Below are 27641 nucleotides of genomic sequence, written 5' to 3' on the forward strand. Positions count from 1 at the left end.
ACAGAGGGAACGACCTCCTAACCCGAGAAATGATCTGGGGAGATGAGTCGTGAGGTGCAAGGGAGACATAATCCAGTCTGGGCTAAGATAACCTGCAGAAAAAAGTGGCATTTTCTTGCATTTTCTTGCAGTTTTCATGGTCTTTTGTTCTCAGAAGTCCAATTTTCAACCATTCATATAATTTCCATAGTCTCATCCCCATCCTTTGATTCCATACATTCAAATATTCTCCTCAAACACAGCAAACAATCCATCCCCAGCCGACAAACCACATAAACTTGACACGACCTCTGAAGCAGTACGAACATATTTCCTCTTTTATTTACATTCCTTTTCAAATGTTAACATTTTTCTTGCTATAACTTTTGATCAGGTTGGCATCTTTTTTTTTCTCATCAAAATAAATTGGCACAAGTAAAACATATGTAGACAAAAGTTTATTTACACCATACAACATTTCTGTTTTTAAATATTTTATACAGAGCTGCAGATGTGAGAGCTTGCTGGGATCCTTCAAGCAGAGTCTGCAGTATTAAAGTTGTGAAATATATTATTTATATAAAAGTGGGTATTATCTTTATTGCATTTAAAGCAATGAAGAATGTAGCTTGACAAACATTCATTTTAATATGACAGAAAAAATCCTCTTTGCCTCCCAATGTTTTTATATCATAAAGTAAAAAGTGTAGTAATGGCCAAACAGACTGTTATAAACTTTTTAAAAACCTGCATAAATATATACATTGTGCTCCCGGGTCCAGTTTTTAGGAAATCAAAACTGGACCCGACGAAGCTGGGACGACATGGCATGTCATTTGCTTTCTCGTGAGGTTTTTCATTTTTCGAGAGATTACCTTTTTTTTCTTTTCTTTTTTAGCCGATTCCTCAAACAGATAATTTGAAACACATGATGGTAAATATTGTACACCAGGCTGCCCCACACTAAGTACACTAGTGAGAATACAAAAAGTAACACTGATGTTTTTTTCCCCTTTTTTTGTTTTTTTGTCTCTTTTTCTTTTTTCTTCTTCTTCTCTCTCTCTCCTCAGTCCTTATGTTGTATTGGCACATAATGTCCCTGCCACACTCGTATATCCAGATATGTATGCCAAGGCTGTTAGAAAAGTCTGTCGCTTTATTCAGTGCAAAATACATCCCTTTCTTCTCTATTCCTAGTTTGCATTTCTCCTCCCGTCTCCTGCCCCTCTAGACCTCCGTTTGGAAGTCTCCCTCCTGGACGTCTAAGGGGAGGTTGACACACTTTTCCCACTCTGCGGCCGTCATCTCCAGTGAGTCCTTGGGGTCAGATGCTAGTACATTCATAGTGGCGTAGTTCTGGTACTCACAGGCTGGATTGTAGCTCTCCCATGGGTTCTTGTTTGGCATTGCCTTGTCCTGTGAACACGGCCAGTGGGGTGTGATATTAGTGGCATGACAACCTCTGGAGCGAAAATGTTATTTTTTCCTCACACGCACACACACACACACACACAAACACAAAAACAAACACTATATTGCAGTGAGGTCAATTCATTCAAACAGGCATTATATGAATTCCTAACCCACTGCTAATTGAAAATAATGGATTAATGCTGTGGAAAGCATCAAATAACAAAAGATAATGGCAGTGTGTTAAATGTGAACATGCTTACGTTGAGTCATAGCAGTCGGGTTTCCCCCAAGCTCGGTAACCGGTGCACTATGTGGGCTTCACGTATGAGCCATTCATCTGAATGAGCTCCCACTGACAGTCCCAAAGACACTATTTCAAATAACGGGAGAGGAGCTGCTCCCAGTCAGGGAATACAAAATGGATCCTAATGTCTGCAGCCAGCTCTGCAGTGCGTTCATTTGGGGAGTGAAAAAATGAAAAAAAGCTGGAAGTGTGAGTGTACTGTAGTTATCGTTTTCCACACAAAAGAACTCGCACTGGTAACTAGGCAACGGGCCTCATATTGCATTGTGCGGTCGGGGGGGTTGAAATGTGAGTGAAAGAGGATTACGTGCAGTCCAAAAAAAAAGGGAGCCGCGGAGGAGCTGACATTGTCTGAAAGTCTGGCCGTGTTTGGTCACCAGCTCAGTTTCTGTTTGTCGCGTTCAATAGAGAAAACATCGGCGGTTGTCTGGGGGGGGGGGGGGGGGGCGGGGCGGTAAGGCTCCGCAACTCCAGTCAGGTGTGGAGGATGCTGGGACTTTGTTTCATCTGCGGCAAGGTCAGGAAAACGTTTTTTTGTCGTAATTCGCCCTGACCTCCAGAGCAGCTACGAAAAAGTTTACCCCCCCGCAAACAGTAAGAGGAGAGCGACCGGTAGATTCAAAAGTCGGCCATGCATTAATGGAAAGAAGATGATGGGGTTTGCTAAGTAGATAAATGTGCATGTAAACAAAAGTGCATTCGTGGCCTTGCATTGGAATGGATGCACTCTATCGCTACAAGGTTACCAAAGATTTCTCTTCCCTGAGTCGGGCCTTGTGGAGCAAAACAAAAACGCTTCGGTGCTTCTAAGGCGGCTGCCTCCTCCCTCACTGGCCCCCCCGCCAGCTGCTGGCAGGCCCTCCATCTATAGGAAGTTTCACTTCCACATGAATACCTCAGCTACGCAGCCGCTCATTTGCACAATCACACGTTACGTGTCCTGCACCGGATGTCTAAATAGGCTGTTTGGATGTTGCCCTCTCTCTCCCTTTTAATTGGCCGACAGCCACCCCCCTGGTTTTTCCTGTTACTCACCATGCTGCCCATATTTGGTATGTCTCGAAATCGGTCCAGGGTTTGAAATTTCTGATTCAGTTCCTGGAACAGCTCCATGTGTCTTTTCCTGGTGTGCATGACTTTCTGCAATGGCAAGGGTTTTTGCTTTGGTATTGACAGCCAATAATGGAAATGCATCTTCCTCTCCACCCCCTCCAACTCTGATCAATTTGTTAGTGTCATGGTGGTTTTACTTATGGGCCAGGATTTGAAGCAAATCTGTGTGTCTCTGCATATATATACAAGCCGCTGCCAAAATAAAGGAAACACCGGGATAATTAATGTTCGCTTGATGGGACGCGGAAAGCTCGGACTGTTTTAATTGCAGTATCTAGATTCAACATAATTCCTTAGTGCAAATTGCCTTTTAGAGTTTTGTCGGGGTAAGGGAAATCCTTATCATCAAGCCTTGGCACCAATCTTCCATTTTAAGGGTCGGTGTGCATCTCAGCTAAAACGGAAAATGCTCGCCGCGCCAAGAGCAGCTGCCAGAAGCCTCATGTTTCCTTTACTTTGACCGAACGTACAATATAAATGCAGCAAAGCCTGATTTAATAATGCAAAGGAAAGGCTAAAAAAACTGCCAAAGGGGGTTTAAATAGATGTGTTTGTAAGCCAATATAATAATTGTTGGAACAAGTGGTAAAATCAGATGTGAAATGTGCAGATGACTTTCAAAAGCATACATTTTGGAAATCAACGTATTGCTAATGGATGGAGGAGATGGCGGAGGACAAAATGTAGATGAGGACTGTTGCCCTGTTTGTCAGTTGACAGCCTTGCTTTTACCTTAACTACACAGCATGTCAATAAATCTCAGTGGAGTCAAGGCTGTGTTGCTCCAATAAGCTTAAGAGGCCCAACAAGTACTAGTAAATCAAATGACAAACGCAAGTGCAAAAAATGGCTTTTCTCTGCATAAAGAAAGAAAAGAAAAGAAGAAGCTAGATGCATGTGCTACGGCAAGAAACGTTATCGCTACGTACCTCAAAGTCCATATCGGAATATCGCGACTTTCGTCTCTGTAGGGGTAAAACATAAAGGTGTGAAGTTATTAAGTAGTTAAGCACATTTGTAGACATGCATTGTGTATTTTCAGATGTGTGGTGTTGATCGCAGCTCTGTATCCTCTGCGCTTCACCCACAAGAGCATATGTACCTCTAAGGAGCTCATAGATATTGTAGACCCTGTCTCACTCCTCGAGAGCCCCGCGGATTCCTCCATCTCGGCGAGGAAGTTCTTAACCGCCGTGCGGGGTTCAAAGGGCAGGTTCTGCATCTGCTCCGGAGCGCTGGGATACTGCTGCTCCAGGTTCACATTCATGTGGTCCATGCCTGACGGGCTGATATTGAAATCGGGGCTCATCTTGTAATGCATCAGCCTCTCGTGCGACAGCGTGTCCATACCGATGTTCATCTTGGTGTCGTCCTTGAGGAGAGTGGGGATGTTACCCGACGCTGCCGAGGCGCGGGGCATGACGATGTAGTCCGTCTCCATCATCTGACCCTGCATCGGGTGGCCCTCCATGTCGTGGCCGCCCATGCTGTGGCCGCCCATGCTGTGGCCGCCCATGTCCTGGTCGCTCTGCCGCATGGCGTCGTCGGTGCACAGGTAAACGGTGCGGCGCATGTCTCCACTGCCGTCGGCCATGCACTGCTCCTTCAGATCACCCACTCCCATCGGCATGTGCAGAGCCGAGGGCTGCTGGATGATCACTTTGGAGATGATGTTGCCGGGCAACGTGGAGTAGTTGAGGCCCTCCGGGATCTTCTCGTCCTCTTCATCGTTGAGGGAGATGCGGGAGAGGGTGCCTGTGATGGCGGCTGCGCGACAAGAGCCCATGTCTTTGTGGAGTGCTGCGGGGCAGAGTGACACAAGGATTAGTGGGAATTCCGCAGTAATGAAAGTAATGTCACCGTTTGTCTGAGATTATCCAGCATAAGACCCAAAGACCAAGAGAATCCCAATCAATACGAGTCAATTCCCAGAGGATTTATTTCTGCTCAGCGAATAGCTGTGGATATGTTGAGTTTGACATGACGTCTATACACAGGAGCACAACAACAGATCCAGGTAGCTCTGGAGGATGGGACTGTGAGAAAGTGCTGAATCATTCTCACTGCTGTTCAGGATGTGGCTAATCCTAATTTAGTGATTGGTGATGACCTTGTAATCCCCATATTCATAAATACCCTCTTGTTAAGAACATCCTGTCCTCGCCTCCGTGCATTTTACCATTTGCCTCATGAATCAGTGGGAATTATACTGTATGTTCACAAGAGACCTGCAAGGAGACGACAAATAAGATCTATTACTTCAAGACAGTTTATTTTATTTTTTTTGAGTCTCATTTTAAGCTCAGTGAAGAATCACTCAGAGTCTGGTGGTATTCGTACTGAAGAAATAGTCCGATTCAAGTTTACACTTTTGATTCTGCAGGGTGACACTGAAGGTCCTTGTGTCTGCTGCTCCAAATAACCCCAGGGACTTATCAGTGAAGTGCATCTCTGTCTGGCTGCCACTCGGACTTCAGCCTTAATCTGCTCATGATTTATAAATGACACCTGTCTCTTTGTGTCGAGGGAACGTGGGTTAGAGGAGTCTGTGTTTTTTTTTTGTGCTGTGAATAACTGGTCAGCTCTGTTGTTCCCTGCTGGTTATTGTTGGTTTTAGATGGTTTGGTTGGGGTCAGAACACGACAAGAGCAAGATGACACCATTAGTTGTGTGCAGGATACTGTTTTTGTCTGCTTTTGTTTGTCTGTTACTTAATAGGATTACGCAAAAAATTATGGCCAAGAAATTTCATGGAGGCATGGGGAATGACCCAAGGAGGAAACCATTAAATGCTGTTGCGGCTCTAGATCAGGGGGCAGATCCAGGAATAGTTTTTCGCTTTCTTTCCCATTGCCAGATAGAGATCACCAATTTCAAAGGGGATCATCCATTGATCTTGATGAAAGAAATCATATTCATGGAACAAGTACACACAACAAGATGGAGGAATCGGGAAGAAAACGTTTCCCTTCCGTTCAGCATCAGACGAAGACAATCCTCCAAAAAACCAGACATATAACGCCTACCCACATTTTCTATGTCGGCATCGACATGTTAATGAAAACCATAATTATGTTTTACGACTGAGACAAGAGGAGTTAATGTTGTTTAAATCTATTGCGCCCGTTTATTGCGGTAAAGCCGACACGTGAAGTGAACATCCAGCAGCCTTCTTTATACTGTTTTGTTTTCAGATTACAGTCAGTGTTTGAGGAACTGTGAAAAGACTCCTGTGGGGTTTGGTGGTGGTTACGTAACCGAAGCTATTTTTTTACTGTCTAACCTCTTTTTGGTTGTTTTTTATTTTTTCCATCACATACAAAGCAAAGGAGCCACTTGTTCCTGATAACAATAATAAGATAGCATCTGTTTACCTGATCGGCAAGCGATGTCCACGTCCTTCTCAAAGTCCGTCTGTAGAGACAAGACAATCAAATGGTCAGTGTTGCTGAAAATAAAACATTTTTTACAGTGTATATGCAAACCCAGAGCTGGAAGATGAGGATCAATAGTTAATATTTATATCATTATTTCTCACTGCTTTAGAAAAATGCAAAGCAGTCATTTGTTCTCCTCCTGCTCCTCCTAACAATGTATCAACAAAACATCAATGGGGGGGAAAAGTGAAGATGCAGCAGCTGGGAAGCGTTTTGTGCTTGTTGCTAATGACTGTATTGAAGCGGGGGGGTGACACCATTCTGTTATCATGAACACTATCTCACTCCGAGGGGCATTGGAATACTAATCGCAGATCATTGCTGTGGTGTGCCAGTGGCGTTGTCATGCTAGATGAAGAGAACCAGTGTCCCATTTCAAAGGTCAGGCGGGGGAGCGCTTGTGCCATTACCCCGAGAGAGGAAATGAGAGGGACGACGCACGGGCAAACACGGACGCTGGGTGCAATCACAGAGGTATAAAGGATTGGGCTCGGGGCCTGAACAAGAACAACCAAAGGAAAGTACATGCCGTTTATCAGAGGGCCAAGCATCCAGCCTGCATGTAATTGCAGCTTTGCAAACGCGTGGACATTATAAACCAATGGGAAACGAGGGTACTTATTGAACTGAGTAATGCAGACATGTTCAGACATTGCATATAGAGCACAAGTAAAGTTAAGGTCAAAAGGCTGTGCATGTGTTTTATAAATAATCGGGGAACATTATCCGTCCTTCCATCTACCTATCACAACCCCAGCTGACAGAGGGCGAGAAGCTGAGTACATCCTGGACATGTTGCCAGTGTGTCACAGGAACAACATACGAAGACTAACAACTATTTACACTCACGTTGACACCTATTGGACAATGTGGAGCCTCAAATGATCATAACGCCAATCTGCATGATCCGAATAAGTCGGGTTACCGGAGGAAAACTCAAACAGACACAAGGGGAACATGCTAACTCCAAAAAGAAAGACCGCGGCCAAGATGAGATTCAAACTTTCTTGCTAAACCCCTACACCACTGTGCAGGAACATTAGGTCTATTTAAATTACAGAGGATCTTGTCACAGATAATAGGGGGTAACTGTGCCTACCATTATCTGAGCATGTCCATTAGGGAAGGTTCCTGTTGCGTCACCGCTGATGGGGTCTTGGCAGTTTCTCAGCCGACATCGGAAAGCATCCTGGACCTAAACACAGGGGGAATCAGTTCTTCATCATGTCCACAATACTGCATATCACAAAAAGTTTTGGGTAGTTGCCGAATCTCGAAAAATATACAGTATCCTGATTGAAAAAGTACTACTTGATGTGTTTAGGGAGTAGTTTGTGACTTCAGCCAATCTCGTCCCTGCAACATTTTCAATAAAAGACCACGGGGGAAGGACGGATGACTAGAAAACCTCCTCTACCTCTCTCCGTAGGACACAGTGCACCATCACGATGACGAAACCCTGCAGCGAGTCGAAGACGGCGAAGAGGATCTGAAAGAGGATGGAGCGCTTGTCCGTCATGGCGAGCACCGCGGACATCCAGGTCAGCGCCAGCAGAGGCAGGACCACACAGGAGCTCCACAGGGACGCCCTGCAAATAGGGGAGGAAGGATTGTGTAGAGGAAAAACAACAGTGAAGACGCGATGATGTCTGGACCACAGAGGGCAATCTGCATCACAGCCTTTTTATACTCCACAGCAACAGAAGGGCTTTAATGTGCATGCGGGTAATAATGTGCTAAATTTACTTTTAAAACAAGCACTGCGTGTTTTTACAATAGCAGATGTTCCTGCACTGTACATCAAATCTCCTGTGGATGTAAGTGGAACATCAGCTGAGGACGCAGCGGACTGCGAGCGGGCTCTAAAATGGTGGAGGTGGACACGTTGGACATGCAGAGACTCCCTGTAGCATCGTCTTATTGATTCAGAGACACTGACAGGCACTTACATTGCATTGCTAGCTGTAGTTGCTGATAAAGCAGTTGTTGATACAACGCCACATTTGGCACACTTGAGAGTTAATCCTGTATGCGGCTCACTCATCTGTCTGTGGGACATAGAGACAACAGCATGACACACAACGCTCACGGCCACTGCCCCGACTTTAAAACCCACCCCGTCATATCAGCAACAAGCGGAGGCCGCCAAAGTGTGTGCGTCGTGGTGATGTTTGTGAGATCTTGGACTGATTCTGCCAGAGAAACTAACAGAGCCGTGTTGCTCCCGAGAGAGATCTGACCTCTTTATGTTTATGCCTCTAATTTCCTTTCAGCAGCGAAAGACAACAGGGTCTCAATCTCCATATGTGTACGAGACAAAATTCAAAGCACGTGTGTATTTTTGCATGATTTTTGAGAGTAAAAAAGAGAAAAGCAGGGGGTACTAACAAGGACGTGCTGTCATACCCTGCACGGTGCTTCAGCTTCTTGTCCAGGATGCCGTCTCTGGACACGAGTTTGTTAAACACCAGGATTCCGATCACCATGTTGACCTGTCGATGGGGGAGGCGAACAGGAATATTAACTTTTCAATAAATCAACGGCAACAAGATCAGTTCAAAATCAATGCAGGTGTATTTCTTAAAATACATCCTCCATAGGTAGTCGATGATTTATGTCACGATCCCGCGGGCGCTTCTTCTTTTTCCCCCTCTCTCTCTCTCTCTCTCTCTATCTCTCTCTCTCTCTCTCTCTTTTCCGTCTGCGCTGAGCTCTGACCTCCAGTTTCTATTGTTTGCTCATCTCCGTGACATTTCAGCCAGTGGATGAGGCATGCCCTGCCCACTCAGCCCGGCACCACAGCCTTAAGAAAAAAGATCTCCCTGACAAGAAGCACTCGTCTTCTCAAAGGCACCTTCCCCTATTATTAGCAACTGCACTGCACTCATGTTAAAAACCGAGTGAGATTCACAGGCCATTTCGAAATCCCTCCGGCTTGAGGCAAAGAGTTCATTAACTATTCATACGAATACATTTGGGTGCGTTTTGTTCGACACGCTTTGTTTGGGCGGCACATTTGATTATGATGTCACAGTATCAACTCAGGCTGGTGCTCGGTCTCACTAAGGAGGGTTTTCTTTCTGCCTCATGTTCCTCTGAGGTTCGTCCCAAATCACAGATCACGTTGATGTGTATCTGATGCTAAACTAAAGTTCCCAACACAGCAAAGAGGTTCCACAGCGAAACTCTCCCATTTCATTCTTTTCTTTAAATTTCTCTACAACAATGTTAAGGCGAGATCATTATAAAGACTCTAGTATATTCGATTTTGCACAAATCGGAGGCGTTAATAATTGATCACCTCACAGCTTGAGCCCATTGCCTGATGGAATATAATGATCATTACTTTTAATTTCGAACCAGAGTGTTCCTCCATAGGGTGATAACACACTGCAGCTGTATCACATTGAAACTGTACCAGCACTAAAACAACTTTGTTGTCTGTGAGCATCTTGTCATTTGAAAACAAGCAGCCAAACATTGGAGTTTATTATTAATAAACAGGAATGAAAAGTCTTGTGAATCGAGATGAAATTCTCCTGTTGCTGCTTAAACATGATTATTGTTTTTACCCTCAACAAGGAGGTTACGTATACATTTGTGTTTGTTTGTTAGCAGGATAACACAAAAACGACACATCTGATATCCATGAAATTGTGTAGAGGGTTTAAGCTTTAAGAGAACTCCTTACATTTTGATGCAGATCTGAATAAAGGGGCACATCCATTTTGTTTCTGTTTTAAACCTACATTTCCTTAGTATCCCCATATAAAAGTAGAAAACTGGACGTGTGTAGACTGAAACCTACCAGAACAACAGCAGCTGCAGGTCCAACAAAGGCGTAGAGGAGCCCACCCTCCAAAGACAGCCAACAGCTGCAGGCGAAGCAGGAGAAAAACAGTTAACTCCCACCAAGGCATTAACATCCAAGTTAATGGCGCACACCAGCCTACAATTGCATTTCCCTTGACTGTCAGGGGAGATGTGCCATATGCTGTAACTCTATTTCCAAAGTTTCACAGGGTAATAAAATGCTAAAGAGATTTTAAGCAGTGTTTATGCGTTTGGTCTCCAGCAGGGAGACAACTCAGTCGAAATTGGGGTCTTGCTGTGCTATTTTGAAATTTGATTGGGTTCATGGGACTTTGTTTATGGCGCTATTTAGGAGCGTATGCCGCCGCACGCGCACTCAATCACCACTCTTAACGTGGTCCCATGAACCTACGGCTGCATGTGCGCTGAATAATACATACAAATATCTATGAGAAAAATTGAAAACTTACTATAAGGGTGTCCCATAGCCTTTTGTTTTGGTGAATCCCATCGAAACAGCAACCACCAAAGCTGGTAACCCTTCAAAAAAAGAAGAAGAAGAAAACAATCGATAGTTATTGGAGCAGCTCTCGTTGCCTGTCAGAAGTGAGAGACTAAATCCATAAATCTGCAGAGGGAGTCGGCCTCGGTGCCCTCCAGTCATTAAACAGAGTGCAACGAGGTTCTCTCCATTAGAAGCTGCAGGATGACACTACTAGACAGTCGTCCCGGAGCATGTGATCAAACATCGTGCATGTAAATATTTCATTCTGTATAACATGACACTGAATAGCAGAGGAGAACAGTGGGTCCTCTGCATTGACAAAATGGCAGCGGGCGCATCGAGTCCAGAGATTTCATCACACCACACCGGCTCTGTAGGAAATCTCTCCGCCATCCGCACCTTTCTTCTTATGACGGAATCTCCTTTTTGCTGTACTGCTTCTCATTATAGATCTGTGTAATGGATTCAGTCCTTACTACAGTGTGCTCGGAATACCAACGCTTTTTTTTTTCTCCCCTTCCCTCCTCTCCGAGTGGCGCAGGCAGGCAGGTGCTATTGATGTAATCAGTTTCCTGGAGGCACGAGGCGAAGACCCCGTGGCCATCCAGGGCCTCTCCGCAGTGCTGAGGAGGTAAAGAGTGCCGAGTGTACACAAGCACGTCGTAAATCACCGCCTGGTGGAGGAGCCACGGTTCAAACGGGCGGAATTAAGAGACAACAGGTACCGGGTGTTGCGCGACACCGAGAGAAACCAGTTCGCCGTGTGTTTGTCTTCTGTCCTCGTTGAACACAAGAGGAAATCTGCATGGGATTAGACTGGTTTTCATCTTGTGTCCATTCCATTTCATGGGAAAGACGACGTTGATATTATGTAACGAGTTTCAATTGCCACACAACAAAATGCCCGGCCGTCTTATTTGTCATTAAAGTGTATTTTATATCTGTGTCTTCTATCTATGTGATTGTGGAACAGCTTTTGTCCATTTCTCTTTCTTTGCAGCAGGCAGCGGCACTGCAATGACTAAGGGAGCCTTGTTTGTTGCTAGGTAACAGGAAGAATGAGTGTGGGCTCTTTCATAATCAAATAGATTTTTTTTTAAAGGAGAGATTTCTACTAGTCTGTAAGAAAGAGAGAAAGAACCCTTTGGACGAGGATTCGTACATATTGACATTTATCAAATGAGGAAAGCAGTTTGAATGTTTACAGATATTTATGACGTGGTTATTGACACAATGTGCGTATTTCCCACCTGATGCGTAACTGTCATGGTTTCATCTTGTTTTGCAGTGTGGTGCAGGCACGCAGGGATCACAGCGTGGGAGGCAGGGACTTAATAATCTAAGACCGACTATAATCAATCGTTTCCTCTGTGATATACGTGGATTTTTTACAGGTTAAGGTTACAAACAACTGAACATTAGCTCCTCCAAAGCGTCTGTGACGGTGCATAACCCCTCAGCTCCGACACGCACCGACCTCCGCTCCATACATCCGTGACTTTATGGTCCTTTCAACTTCACATTCTCCCGAGCTCGGCTTCTGAGGGTTATCAGATGAAATGTATTCCTGCTGCAGCGTAAATGCTCGACTCGCACCCTCCAGATCAGACGTAAGGTCATTGCAACCTGCTACAGGAGAGCCACACCAGCCTGTCTCACAACCCTCCCCCCCACCCACCGCTCGCTACCATTGCCTCAAGGCCGGCCCATTTACCTGGCCGGCCTTGAGGCAATGGTGAGAGAGAGAGAGAGAGGGAGAGAGCTCAAAAGTATCACAACAAAGGGCCCGATAGGATGAAGATCTGGCTGAGGACGGAATGAGAACGCCGGGCCGGGGGGAAAAAAATAAACTACTTGTGAAGACACCTTGACTGAAGACCTGGAGAGAATACAAGCGTGAGGCATAATGGGAGATAATGGGAGAGGCTTAGGGAAACATGCTGCTCCGACTTACCCCAGCCCAGGCACAGAAAGCGCTTGCGGATGAGCCGAGTCCGAACCTTCCCCGTCACTGCCATGTAGGACTGCCAGGCCTCTGTGAGGACCCAGCAGAACGATGCCAGGAAGAAGAAGTGCAGGAAGGCTGTTGTCATGATGCAGACGCCCTGGAGACACAAGGAGAAGAAAACAATTCATGACGATACACACACTCAGTGACTGTGGATGCAACCAAGTCAGACACCAGCGCAGGGCATGTTGTGAACCTGCCTGTTTGGAATGTGCTGTTCTCTTGTCCTGTGTTAATGCTCCGGAGCGGCTTCAGAATGAATCCTGGTCATTAGCGAGTGCTCCTCAAACAGTACGACAATACACTGTCACGTTTTATTAATTGTGTGCTGGACATTGTGTGCAGAAGCTTTTATAAATAGTCTATGTTGCAGAGTGGAGGTAAAAAGCATTATTTTCATCCTACCAGGTTTAAATGCAATGAAAATGTTATAGTTTTTCATTGTTAATGTAGCTATGTAAAAGAAGACATGTTCAACTTGGTCCCTAGGCAAAAGGCACACTGCCCCACCCCCATTGGTGGCTACAGAGCGCTGATCGCCTATGTATTCAAATTTTATAATATAGAACGTATAGCGTGTTGTTGGTGTGTGAGATGTTTGTTCGTCATACAGACAGAAAGACAGCCATCTGTGGAATTAGTCAACAGATACACCTGTGACACAGTGGCTCTGCATAACCAAACCAAAAGCACACAACTTCAGATTCCAGAGTGCTGATGCTCCCTGCAGGAACACGTCAATTCTATTGATATCTCATTATTTGGTTGAACTTTTCTCATAGCACCAACATGCGTTCGCCTGTCTAGACCCCCACCGGCTGTGGGGGGGGGGGGGGGGGGGGGGGGGGGGTGCTTCCCGTGCCGTGACTGAAACAAAGCGTCTGGTTTTGAACCTGCAGCAGCAGCAGCAGAAGGCACTGGTAGTAGAGATCAGAGACAGGCCCCTCGCTGACACAGAAAGCCACAGCGTAGCATTCCTCTGCACTAACCCTCATTAGTATGCTGGGGATCCCACCTGGAGGCATGTGAGCCAAGGTCAACTGTCTTGCACGGAGAGAAAGGGAACGACCCACAACACGGGAACACACGTGTCGGGGGAGGCGGCCGATTACGTTCAGGCTCCACAATGCAGCCGCGCTCCTCCGCTCCATTAGGGCGTCCATCTTTGTTCCATTTCCCTCCAAACGGGATTGTTTAGAAGAGGATTAGAATGAATGAGTGTGTTCTTCAGACCTTTATTGGTCGTCGCACACTGACATTTGTGAGTGAGAAGAGATTAAGCGTCTTCTCTCTTTTTCACTTCAGATTTGTTTGCGGTGTGAAGCTGTGGTAATCTGAGTGACACCGCACAATGAGGAGGGAAGATTGAAGTGTGTCGTGTCCCGGGGCGTCCACAGCATACTGCGAGAGCTCCCGTTCACTTTACATCCCCACTGAGAGAACCACACTAAACCCATCATCCCCTGGAGTGTTCACGGGCTTCACGTGGAACAATAATCCTGCATTACCTCACAGCTCGGAAGTAGGAACACCCAGTGAGGACGTTTATCACTCAAGTGTACATGTGGATTCAGGTAGAAAACGTGCCTGTTATTATCCACTTTCTAACGCCAGTGTTACTTAAATGCAAATGACAGGTTAAAAACAATCACACTGCTTTGCTAACACTTACAGGATTTATTAAATCTATAGTGTATGTGTGGCATTATAAAAAGCTGCAGTGTCAGATTAACAGTGTTGCACTTATACTTTGACTTAACTGCTGACCAATTGTAAAACATACTCTGCAGCTGTGGTGACATTAAAAGATTGCAGCCAAATTATTGAAGTATATAAGTCAATTTTGTTACATGCTTTCTGATAATTCACTGTTCAAAATGTCCAGCCTCTTAAAATGCACCTGCCAAACTCTGTATGGCCCAATGCCTGCAATGACACAGCATTTTTCCAGTAGATTTGAAAATGGAAAAATCAGCTACAGCCTCGTTCACGTTTTATGCATTCGTCTGATCACGTGCTTGTGTAACATAGTTTTGGAAAACTATATCTATTGAAGTACTGCACACATTGCATGGCTGACAGGAAAGAGACGCTCAGCTTAAGAGAAGAAAGTGAGCTGCCAATCCTGCAAAGATGAAAGTGTCGGAGCAACACATCAAATCAAAGTGTGTGAAGTTCCCATGACACACAGCCACCTGCTTGTGTGGTAATCACAGGTGCGTGCAGATGCTTTTGTGGAAAACACACACTTATTGTTGCAGTGGCGGAAGCATTTTGCTTTTCCATTTCAATGCTACGTGCAGCATCTCCTAAATGTGTCTTTCTTATACGTTCGCAAACAGCTGGGGCGTCGCAATCTGACGACCGACATCTTCTCACAGAATCAGACTCTTTAACTGTTTCCATCAGTTGGACGCTGCTTCATTTGTCCACACCACATGGATGCAGGCTGGATATTTGCATGAAGCCATCAAAAAACAAACATGGAGGACAGTCAGTGAACAAAGCTGTGTCTCAATTCAGGGCTCACATCCTTTGGAGGCTGCATTTAAAGACCAGTTGCGTCACAGCAGCATGACAAGACGGGTGGATTCTTCTCTGGGCCACAGATTCTAGGATTCACTCAATTTGGTAACAAACTGTTTTGTTAGACGAAATGACAACGGCAAGTAACGAGACGTCCAAAGCCTGACTGTCACGCTTCAACTCAACTAACGGCACACAGGGTTAAGAATAACAAAGGTGCAATAAAACTTTCTCGTCATGTCCAACTTCAGGTCTGTGGCTAAGACACACAAGTAAGGGAGGGACAGGCTGGTAACGTTGATCGCGGAAAAAACACTCGTGGTCCGCCAGGTTCACAAAGAACGCCTCATCCTCTGGATTGAGACATAGCTGTTAAAGAATATACAGAGAGTCTTGGCCAGATTCACAAAGATGCTTTTGAGTGATCAAGACAAATCAAATCTAGGGAATGAGACAAGCAGAAGCCATGTTGATTCTGTTATACACAGTCGCTACACTGCTTGTAAGTCGGCTCACATCCAAAGCCTATTCTAGTGTGGCTGTTGCTCATGTGCTGTTCAAGGTGCTGAAAATAGAGCCTGCCTTGTTTCCTGGAAACAGGTCATATGCAGCCATTATGCTTCACGGCTCATTTGGCTGCCTACACCATCCGCTCTCATTAGTCCTCAAGCGAAACCAAAAAAAGTCCATTTGAGAAGAGAGAAAGGTACACGAGGAGGATGTAGTGATGGCAGCGGTCGGACGTAGGCAGTCCAGACAATATAAATAAATAACAAGGTTGAGGCCTGGAGTTCACACGTCCCTTTGGGAAGGCAAATGCCGGGAGATGCTGAGCGCTCTGTGTCAGTATCCATGGAAACAGAGGAACCGAGGAAGGGACCACATTAAAACAGTCGCAGAGTTGAGAGACGTGAGGGGGAGATTAGGCGGCGAGGGGGTGTACTTCAAACCAGTTCTAAAAAGAGAGTCTTAAGGTCAGAGCAGGACATTTAAACTGTTTATTTTTTATTTTACCTGATTTAAAGTCCTGGCTGAACCCCGGTGCTCTCACAGATGTTATGAACAGGAAACCTAATTACTGCCAAGTTCTTGATGTCATGGCAGGCCAGTGGAATAACAAGGGGATTTCAGGTTTACACATTTTAGAATTGGAGAAAACAAATCTTCACATTGTGAATGAAATATTTTCCTTAGCGGTCCCAGATTATTCCCACCACTTAAGTTATTGGTTGCCTGAGAGTGTTTAAAGTGTAACTTTTAATATATCGTTACTTGTATTGAAAAGTGCTATACAAACAAAGTTATTATTATTATTATTATTATTATTATTGCAATGCTTTAATAATTAGCTCAAGCCGCACAGTGGTGCAGGGTAACAGTGTCAAGTTACAACCAGAAGGTTTGAATCCCAGCTTGTTGAGAAAATCAACAAACTGGGATTTGGAACCCGGCATGTTGACAAAGAGGAACTCTGTCCAAAGACATGCAGAACCAAATCTAGGATTTTTCCAAATCAGTGGCCATAAAGGGGCCCAGTCTACACAGATGGGGCAATTATATGCCCCTGCACAATTCCAGATTTGGTAAGATGCACATTCAAATCATTCCTTGTTTCTTGTTAGCTTGACCAAAGCCACAGATATGTGTTCATATATTTTGTATTGTTTATATATAATGAAAACGGTTAAAGCTCATTGTCATACTATTTGTTAGTACTGTTGAAGTACAAGTGACTTGTTTTGTTCTACAGGGCAGGGGCACTTCAGGGGCCAAACAGATTTGAGCTGGGGCTGGTGCCCCTGTGGACCTGCCCCTGGATCCGCCCCTGAGATTGGGGTTAGGTTAATTGGAACCTCTAAGTTGTCTGTAGGTACGTGTGTGATTGGTAATGGTTCATATGTCTCTGTCTGCCGTGCTCTATGTTAGCGACCTGTCCAGGGTGAACCCCACCTTTCATCTAATATGACCATGGCTCATTGGAAGGATCGGCTCACATGAAACGCACTGTATCTGAAGTATAGCACCAGCTTTCTCTTCGCTATTCTTCTGGTTTAAGAGTGGGAGGAGGAGGCTGAGGCAACAAGTGTTTCACAGAGTGGGTGCTTGGGTGGAGGACAATAAAACTCCAAACAACAGAGTGGTGGTGGTAGAGTGTTTTTGAACCAGCGAGCAAGACACTAAAGTCAGAAAATGCATACTTGTACTTCGTGTCCTACACGAACCCACCATCACCACCAACCTGGAGTGAACTCGTGTTTTAAGACTCCTGCCTTTATTTCCATATGCATGTAACACTCTCAAGGCTCCAAACAATGCATATATTACTGTGCTGCACCACGCCACAGGATTCAAGCTGTTGTTTACCAAGAGTTTGGAAATGAGCTCCCTGTTGATTTCACCTGTTTCAAAGTTGAACCTTTAATTACTTTGTCTTTGTTGCTTGAGACAAAGAGTTAAAAAAGAAAAAGCATAATTAATTCTGTTTCATTCTTTGAAAACCTCAATACTTTATATTTCAAATGTTCTACTATACTCTGAGAAAATGTGGAGACACTGGATTTGCGAATGTGATGGGAATGATTAGGTGCATTTCATTTAAATCTTTTTGTTGCTATAAGGATATTAATATTTGACATGTTGCGTGCTGTGATAAGCCATCTGTGCTGATACATACATATTTAACATTAAATGTGTTTTTTATTCTTCTGATGTATCAAAGTCTCAGGTGCCCAGGAGAACTGCACTGGACAGATGGGATTTCATAACGCGCATATTTATGTGACGACATTAAGGCTAACACATATCTGATGATCTGTTTATTAACTTCTCTGTGAGGACAGGCTGACACGCGGTGTACCTCGGCCGCCTCGACCCTCTTCTCACCTCAGGTATTTTTAGTCATTGTAGTGTGAACATCTCTACAGAAACATTCCAGACTCCCTAATTCTCCTGCACCTCCACAGTGATAAAACAAAGAAAACAACAATGTCTGCCTCTCATTGTTTGTCTTCACTCCATAAACCCAGATGAACAACGACAGAGGACAAAGGAGGGAGCACAGACCAGGCAAAGGTGACTCACTGGCTCCTCGCTCCCAGAGGACACCTCCACAGCAAAGAGATGATTTGTATTAGATGATGAGCAACTGTGAATCAACAAACAGTGGAGCCAATTATATGCACTTCTTACAAGAGTTGAAGGAGAAACAGAAAACAAGTGAGGCAGTGCCAGGCAGCGTGGCAATTAAACCCACACAGGGGTGATGTTTTCTCCTCATGTTGGCCTCAAACATTGTGGTTCTACAGTATGTCTGATCCAACACAACTCAAATATTATTTCTACGGCAGAGACACATTCAAAGCAGCAGCAGCGATGAAGTCATTGGCCTGGAAGTTTCACACACAGCAACCTGGAGTTCAACAGGACACAAGCAGCTTTCTAACCTTAAATGACTTTTCTTGAACATAAACTTTAGAAATAAAAAGTATAAAATGTAACCTTTGATTCTGATCTAAAATAAAATGACATGAAATTGAAGTTAACAAGATTGTGTTTGTGTACAGAGCCACCTTCTGAAGTTGCTTTATTTTAACGATAGAATTGGATGTTAAAGCTTTGATGGCAGCTTTTCTGTTATTTGCTTCCTCAGTTTCTAAACCTATGAAAAGTGACTTTCACTACATGAATACAATGTATTATAATTATGATTATTCACAAGCAACAGACTGTAAACATAATACTTAACACTGACACAAAGTTGACAGATGACCTTCTTTGGAGTCATGTTTTTCAGCCACATACTGTTGACAGTGACTCGTCCTTTAGCCTAACCCTAACCCTGACCCTCTGGACAGCGTCTAAATGCTTCAGTTGCTAACTCTGTCAGGTTCTGGGCAGGTTGCAGGTAAATCAGAGAGAACACCAACGCTGAAAGCTTCTCTTTCCACTGGACACAGGTTGATGATTAAATCAACAGAGCAAAGCTGTAAAACCCAAACAAAGAGCTGAAAGGTGCTAAACTGCTGAGTAAGCTGCTAAGCCTCTATTTGTTTTCATCTCAACACGATACCTCTGTCACATCACACTCCCTTCGGATTTAGTGTTAATCTGAGAATACTGATGAGATCAGCTTTTATTTTTCAGTCAAAATCAATTACTGCACGTTGGCCCATGAAGAATAAATCGGTCCGCGCCTCTTTAATTCGGCAGCCGGTGAGTCAGGCAGGGTAACTTTGCCGAGTCACTCTGGGGGAGAGACGCTGAAATGACAGCTCCAGTATGTCAGTGGGGTTTTTTCTCAAAAGCACATAATCTGGTTGCAGATCTCAGAGACAGATATCCCATCAGAAGCGTGCCGACTGACTGTTCCATGTTAAGTGGTGCTCCTCGTGATCAAGACAGGAGACGGCCGGAGCCCTGATTAAATCTGACAAGGCTTCAAATCAGCTCAGCTCTAAAAAGTGCCCTGAAGCTCGTTACATTCGTGGTCTTGCTTGCCACTGTGTGCCAGATATGCGAGAGGCCGGCGAGGAAACAGATGAGGCGAAGACGCTGTTTGTTTAATGGCCGGTGCATGATAACAAGAACTCATTCAGATTCAGGTGAGTGTTACCAATTGATCACATTTGATATTCTAGAAAACAAGCGTCAAGCTATTTGTATTGCCTTCATTCATCAATCTTGACTCAATTTTTATTGGACATCTTAAAAAATATATATATTAATGACCAGGAGGAAGCATTTTGATTAATGAGCAGGGTCGGGTTCATTATGAGCCCCAACTGCTGTTCGGCCCATCTGCTCCCAGAATAACTCATACCTGTAAGCACAGTGGAAGTGGCCATGCTGTGTGGCACCAGCACAGGCACCACCTCTAAATGGAATACCCCAGCTGTGTATATTTTTGCAAGCCCTTTCAAAAATATATTTTGGGCTCTGTTTTACATGCTGTTGCGCTCAAATAAACTAAAAGGGATGAATTAATTAGTAGGAGCGGGACCTAAAAGCAATGTGGAAGATAATAAACAATGCTTTCCTTGCAGAAGGTGAAGGTATACGCTGATAATATCGTTACACAATAAATGTCTGTGAGGTTGGATGTGTCCTTCTGCAGCGCTGCCAAATGACAGAGAAGTGCATCTGTGTGGGCAGCTTGTAAATCCCAACCTCTGTTTGCCAAACAATCTTTTTACATTGGCCACTTGTTTACTGGCTGCTTACGGAGCCGGAGAGGGAGGAGAAGTGATACATATTAATTGGAGGCACTCCGGCTTTAACTATGTGAATCCTGCTGACTTGATCCGAAACCGCGACTCCAGCTCCACATCCCTCTGTGATGGGCTTGAGTCATTTGAGGAATGCAACACAGCGAATCTAAGATCCAGATCCAACCCAGTCAACCTTCTAGCAGAGCTTTATTGTCAGCGTTAGAGGATCCTTCTGTGGCGGCATCATGATTTCGCTACTTCACATCAGTATTTTACAAGGCCTGTTCTGTGAGGTCAGGGTCAGAGGAGGGATTTACCTGTGCACCAAGTCTGAGTTATGTAAGATGTGGGAGTATCCAGCCAAATCCTGCTGTTTGAGAACTTAAGACCTTGCACCAGTAGGGTTGTTTCACTGTATTGGACTCTTCGTTTGAGATCATTCATGTCCTCTCATTTGTACTATTTATATCTATTATCTATTACTTTATATCTTTAATACTTTCTGCATTTAAAGGTGATATGTCTGAGAGAAACGTGAGCTCTGATGAATACTTCAGTTGCTTTGTTGACTCAGTGGATGCATTCAACTTATAGAAGCATTATCTTGTTTAGTGGTGCTGCACATTAACTTGTGTTGTTTATGTCTAGAAACAAATTCTATTCCTCCACTCATCCACCTAGTTTGACTAATGGATAAATGGCTTTTGGAACCATGTGTTTGAATGTGCACACCAGCTAAGAGATCTCTGACCCAGTCACCTTAAATTCAACTACCTGAACTAGATTCATACCCTTCAGGACAACTTTACAGTTGTATAGTCTTTTTCCGTTTCCCTACAGTTATCACGCTTTTAATCGCAGTTAAAGATCAACACCAAAGTCTCAATGCCCACGAAGGGTCAGCCCTTGATGTTGACACATTCAAGCAGAGACCAATGGACGCAGAGTGAAGCCTTATATCACATAGAGCCATTAAAAACATTTAATTCTCCATTTGGATGAAATATGACAGGCTTCTTAGTGCAAAAGCAAAAAAAAAAGAAAATGAGTAATGAGCTTGAAAGAGGCTATAATCTCCCAGTTATGTTCTTGTTGTTATGCTCAGCGACAGGAGCCAACATCTGGTGCACTACAGGCCTTATTTTGAAGATAACATTTCTGGTGAATGTCGTATAATCTCAGCCTTTTTTCCAAAATAAGACCAAAGCTGATTGACAGTTCTCAAATTGATTGGTAGAAGGTGAATGTGATGGCGCTTGGACTTTAGAGGGACTTCTTGATTCACTGTATTACTACACACGTGTAACAACACAATAACACAACTAATGCTCACACCATAAAGAGTACCAGGCTCCATTCAAATTCACAGTGATGTGCCAATTTGATCTTTGCACATTATCTTTGATATGTGAAACAACCATTACCCCCCCCCCCCCACCCACACACACACACACACACACACATTGTAAACCATGCAGAATAAATCCTTAAATAGCACTTACCACATTGTGTGTCTGTGTTTGTCCAATAAGGATCAGTATGTTCGAGCAGATTATAGATAAGCAGAAGTTAAGCAGGATGATGGATCGCTCCGAGCGAATGTACCTAAACAACAACAATAGGGGAAAAACAAAAAAGCAGCCGGATCAGTTGCCTTCCTTCCATGTATGGCTGGACATTCTGTTTTCAAATACAAAAATTCGTTAGCAACATCATCGTGTGTGTGAGAAGCTGTGTTGCGGTTACCTCCATAGCACGGCATAGATCACTGCCAATGTGATCAAGGCGAGGCAGGACAGACCACAGCCAACTATCAATGTCACAGATGGGACCCCTGAGTACGCCATGGTCTGTGAAGGAGACGGAGCAAGGCGGAACCAGTCAGTGGGAGGCTTTGGACGCGGTTCACACAGGACAGTAAATCTTTATTGTTGCCCAGAGAGGAAACCAATCAACAAACAACAGCCGCTAATCGGAATAACTCCTCAGTGGGTTTCCCTTTATGCACCGTGAGGTTAGGGACTAGCATGCGTGGGCTTGAAGGTTGTTTAGTCACGAGGCCTCAAAACTTTCCACCTGCAAATTACATTAGAAAACAGGGAAAGACATGGGAAGCTGCATAGGCCTGAGAGCATGCAAGTGTTGCTTGAGTCTATCTTCTTATTGTGCAAGGATAGGCCTAGAATTTGGAGCTATACTAATGCTGTTTCCGACCATATATACACTTAGCCTGAGTAATAAATACGCATTCATGTCCAAGTAAACAGTCGTCATTCTGCTGCAGGCCCCACAGAGGAGAAGGAAGAGCTTCATTTGTGTTATCTCACTTCCTACTGTGTTTCCCACAATATGCAGAGGCCACAGTCGAAGTACTCCATGTTCTCAATGTTAATTACTCTATCCACTTATGAAATCACAGGCTTCAGGTTCTTTTCAGCATGTAAGAAAACAAGGTAAACTTGAGAAATGTTGATGTCTTCTAATGTCACAGAAGAAAAAACACAACAAGGGCATTGCAGCCCCAAAACTTCTTTATCTGAGGCCATGAGGTGGGTTTGACTGATGAGAAGCTGACAAGCATCAGCATGCACACGCCCTTGCGCTTAAAAGGAGTTAACAGAATAATGTGCAACTAGAAAATAGACCCCCTCTACGGACACAAACATACACACACACTCACATACACACACACACACACACACACACAAGCTCCCTTTACAGCTGAATTACTGTTTAACAGGATTAGCACTGCAAAGATTCAATTCCCGTTCTCACACACACACGCACGCACACACACGCATGCACACACACACACACACACACACACACACACACACCAAAATGGATCACAAATCAATAGCCTCACTTACTATTTCTCTCGGTTGCTGAGCCAAAATGGCGAAGGTAGACACACGATCACACAGGCATTTTGTATGGGATGCATCTGTGAGCACCGTTTTACATCCTTTTTTGGACCAAGCTCCCCAGGAATCGTTCCTGCAAAGAAGAAAAGGGGAGAGGAAGAGGAGGAAGGTTTTTTTTTTTTTAATTCCAGCGGTGGCACGACTTCACACGACTTCTCCACATCAGCGACATCGCAGGTTGTTGTCTTTTCATCTCCCCGATGATTTCTCTATGTCTTTCGAGCGCTATAACAGTCGGTTACGCAAAAGAAAAAAGAAAAAAGAAAAAAAAAAGACAGACACATCGACGCGGCTCTTGTGTGGCCACGAGCAACGTTTCAGCTGGAGCGGATGGAGAGGCAGAGGCACGGAGGAGGAGGACGGGGGAAGGAGGGAGGGATGGAGGGAGGAGGGGGGGCACAGGAGCTGTCCACGCAGACCGGTGCTGATTGATTCGCCATACGCAGAATAAACAGCATCAGAAGAGATAAGAGCGCTTCATATTCACCTGCATTGGGATTCTTCTCTTCCTCCAAACGACTGTATCACCCCCTTTTCTCCCTCTCCTCCTCTCAATGCACCCTGTTACCCCCCTCTCTTTCCCCCCCTCTAGCTCTGCTGTTTTAATTAGCAGCTTGTGGACGCTTCCTCAGGGGGGGTTTCACCCTGGAAACGGCGGACAGCCTCAGACTGATTCTCTGTTCCTCTCCGCTGCCGTGAGAGGAGGATGAGGAAGATGAGGAGGAGAGGAAGGGCTGATACAGTGAAGGGAGAGAGGAGGAAGCAAAAAAGAAGAAAAAAAACAGAACCGCACGCTGTCGCAGGATCCGCGCACACAGCCCCACGGTGCGGAGACGGGACGGGATGAAATGATGGGATTTGGGTTATTCCTCAAAATCATCTTTATTATGTCTTTTACTGCGGCTTTGAGCTGCGGGAGCGCTTCAGACAATAACAAAAAAAACACCGCAGAACTAACACCACCCCGCGGAAGCAGCACCAATGGTTGCAGCCGCTCCTCGCTTCACACCACGAGCAGCCGAGGTGGAATGAAACGAGCGTCTCTCTCCTGTTTCTCACACCTCTCCACTTATTCTCAAGCTTCAGCGAAAATCCACCTCGACGAAAAGTCCAAACATCCGAGAAAACTTTACTCACGCAAAAATGTGGTCCGAGTCATTTCACCTGCGCATTAGGATTCACGTCACAAACACCTGTTGTCCAGCCAGACAACTTTCTGTCTGTTCGCTCCTGCACAATCCAGCCCGTTTCAACGCAGAGACCGAACAGGACAGGCACATCACGCTGGAGTGACGCTCAGCAGAGTTCACACCAACTCTAATTTAAATGCTGTTATGAAACAGCATTTAAATTAGCCAGATTCAGATTTTGAATGTAGACCTGCTTGCACACACTCAGAAATCCCATCGCAACCCTGGATCCGCCTCCTACTGCGGATCTGCATTTACATGTTGTACAACCGCAATTAAATCCTTGAAAAACCAACTCGTCTTGCAACATTTAAGAAAGAAAAAACAATCCTGGATCCACACAAAAATGTAATGGGCCCTTCCTTGGGTCATGCACTACACCTCCACAAAACATTATGGATATCATCTTGCCCACAAACAAACAAACAAACAAACAATGCAGATTCAAACACTTTAGGGGCACTGGGGTATGTGTGCCAATGATTTGTTAAATACCATCAATCCATCATATCACAAGGTATGCAGCAGAGGGGGTTTGCTTCTGAATGTGACAGTCATGTTGTGGGAGTGCAAACAGCCCTATGCTCAAAGGGGGATATCTCAAGTGGTCAGTGAAGGGTGTGATGCTCGCTGGTCACCCGGTGCTTCTGTCTGTTCGGTCCTGCAGGATTTACCTCCCATCGACCTTCTCTTTTGAATTACCCAGCAGACTGCAGCCTCTCACATGGGCTCAGACTTCATGACTGTTGTTTGAGCTGCCAGAAACCAACTTTAATCATTATTTCAAAACCCACAAGATGGTCAGACACATCTGCTGATGCAAACCACAAGAAACTAGAGTGGCTCTCAGCAGAGTCCAAATTTCTGCCAAAGTCCAACAGTCCTCTTATGAAACCACATTTAAATTCACCAGATTTTAGCATTGTCTGTTGCTGATCAGTTAGGGAGCAGTGGAATGAAAACACTTTTACTGCTTCAATGTTTATATGAGTTATAGACCTGAACAATAAGTAATATCTTCTACAGTACTATATTAATATTGTGTGCATAATATTATCATTATCATGTTCAATGCTTCTCAAATTGTAATTTCCAAAACTACTTTTTCTCCTCCTTGTTTTGTCTACTTGTTTTAATGTATTCTTTTACACCTTTACATTTGTGTAACTTATCTTACTCCTCATTACACTCTTATATATTTGTATACTACTATATTATTATACTAAGGTAACTTCTGAGTTCTGTCTTACTTTATCTCATCTTATTTTACCCCGCTGGCTTCAGTAGCCGCACACTGCAGCTGTTGATTTGTGGGTATAGCGGCCGCTGCCCATGCAGCTGCAAATTCCCAACCAGGACCATCTCTGCAGTGTCAGTGCAAAGCAATAAAGTAATAAAGCAATAACCTTCACCATACACCCCCTTATAGCCCCCCTCCCCCCTCTTAACTAATGCATGTTTTTGCTTGGCCGGCAGACTGCACATATAAAACCCTACAGCTTATATTTTATGATGAGTCACTCTTATGCTGCTGTTTTGACCGATTTTTAAAAAGGAAAATCAATTTAAAAGGGATAAATGCACTCGTATTGGTAGCATCAAAAGACAGGGTTGTTAAAATGTCCTTTCATAAATAACTGTATGAGGCCCTTTCAAACTCAGAAAGCCCTTGAGGAAATATGTCATAGTAGAATCCGCTGCATTCTTGAATCACATCTTAAAGGTCGATGGAACAAAATGGACTTGAACCGTTTACGAAGATGTCTTCATAGGAAGGAAGATTCAAACACAGACATCCCACAATAATAAATTCAAGTAAAGTCTCTGATAAGGAATTCGACTGCTTTAGGTTGTGAAGCTATTCAGCTACACTGAATAAATATGAACAGAACTGACAGTTGAATAGAAGCCAAATTATATAGCAGCATATATAGGAAGGAAACAGCCTTTCTGAGAGTCCTGGTGAATAACGTGAGGCACCCGAGGGTACAATAAAGACCCCGGCTCAGTCGCCCAGTCAGAGCTACAGTAACTGTGAGTTCAAATAGAGTTCATGAGGGTTTGACCTTCCTTCCACTGACAGAAACCACACTGCTGCCTGTAGCCCAGACCCCTTTGGAGACTTGACTCAGGGCTGGTGCAAAATTCATCACGAACTTCCAGTTTTCAAAAAGAGATTAACGTGTAACTCCACCCCTTAGTTTTAAGTGTCTCTCCCAGGAAATTCAAGAGAATGTCTTAAAACGGCAGTGATGATGATGAGGAGGAGGACGAAGAGGAACCATCATGGAAAGGACAAGCCCCTGCACGGCATGTACCACCGACAAGGAAGTGGCTGATATCACGAGAACCTACCAATAGCTGCAAAAAGCTGGTTTTGACAGACAACACAGAGGCACTAATCATGGCAGCACAAGAACAGGCCCTAAGTACAAGCTCCATAGAGGCCAGGGTCTACCACAGCAGACAGGATCCAAGGTGCAGGCTGTGCAAAGATTCCCCTGAGACAGTCCAGCACATAGTAGCAGGGTGTAAGATGCATGCTGGGACAGCGTACACTGAGAGGCCTAACCAAGTGGCTGGGATAGTGCACAGGAACATCTGCTCTGTGTATGTATGGATTAGACGCACCCAAATCCCGCTGGGACACACCACCGAGAGAGGTAAGAGAACAACAGAGCTAAGATCCTGTGGGACTTCGGATTTCCAGACTGACTAACAGCTGCCGGCTAACCCACCAGACACAGTGCTGGTGGACGAAGTACAGAAGATGCCAGTAGTGGTAGATCACGCAATCCCAGCAGACGGTGACATCAGTAAAAAGGAGCCTGAGAAGATAGAGAATTGCCGAGGGCTGAAAGAACAGCTGGGACAGATGTGAAAGGAGAAATGCCCTGTAATCCGTGTGGTAGTGGGAGCATTTGGGGCTGTTACCCCCTTCAAACTGGGAGAGTGGCTCCAGTAGATCCCAGGTACAACCTCTGAAGCCTCTGTCCAGAAGGGCAGAGACCTAGGAACAGATAAGATACTGCGCAGAACCCACCAAACTCCCAGTCCTCTGGTAGAGGGCCCGAGCTCGAGGAAGACACTCCACCCCACGTGGGGCGCGAGGGAGATGTTTATGTTTATGTTCAACACATAAATGTAGGCTTTTTATTAATTTGGTAATGAATGTGATACTAAAACCAGCATTAATGTGTTTCATGAAAGAAGAGTAATATA

At 44.6% G+C, this 27641-nt stretch overlaps 1 protein-coding gene across 1 annotated transcript in view; it reads right to left on the bottom strand.

Moving 5' to 3' along the window:
- Positions 1-382: 382 nt before the first annotated feature.
- The window catches only part of adgrb3 (adhesion G protein-coupled receptor B3), a 119760-nt gene continuing 92501 nt past the window's right edge, over positions 383-27641 (bottom strand). Inside the window, exons 17-31 of the mRNA XM_053436382.1 lie at positions 23176-23302; positions 22052-22155; positions 21808-21910; positions 12519-12669; positions 10530-10599; positions 10055-10121; positions 8653-8738; positions 8196-8294; positions 7664-7835; positions 7346-7441; positions 6184-6223; positions 3912-4609; positions 3739-3774; positions 2732-2836; positions 383-1395 (exon numbers count right to left, since the gene is read on the bottom strand). Coding sequence (XP_053292357.1) covers positions 1207-1395; positions 2732-2836; positions 3739-3774; positions 3912-4609; positions 6184-6223; positions 7346-7441; positions 7664-7835; positions 8196-8294; positions 8653-8738; positions 10055-10121; positions 10530-10599; positions 12519-12669; positions 21808-21910; positions 22052-22155; positions 23176-23302 — 2143 coding nt within the window. The 3' untranslated portion in view covers positions 383-1206. The remainder of the gene's footprint in view (positions 1396-2731; positions 2837-3738; positions 3775-3911; positions 4610-6183; positions 6224-7345; positions 7442-7663; positions 7836-8195; positions 8295-8652; positions 8739-10054; positions 10122-10529; positions 10600-12518; positions 12670-21807; positions 21911-22051; positions 22156-23175; positions 23303-27641) is intronic.

The sequence above is a fragment of the Pleuronectes platessa genome, chromosome 12 (genome assembly GCF_947347685.1).
Source record: "Pleuronectes platessa chromosome 12, fPlePla1.1, whole genome shotgun sequence".
Taxonomy (NCBI): Eukaryota; Metazoa; Chordata; class Actinopteri; order Pleuronectiformes; family Pleuronectidae; genus Pleuronectes; species Pleuronectes platessa.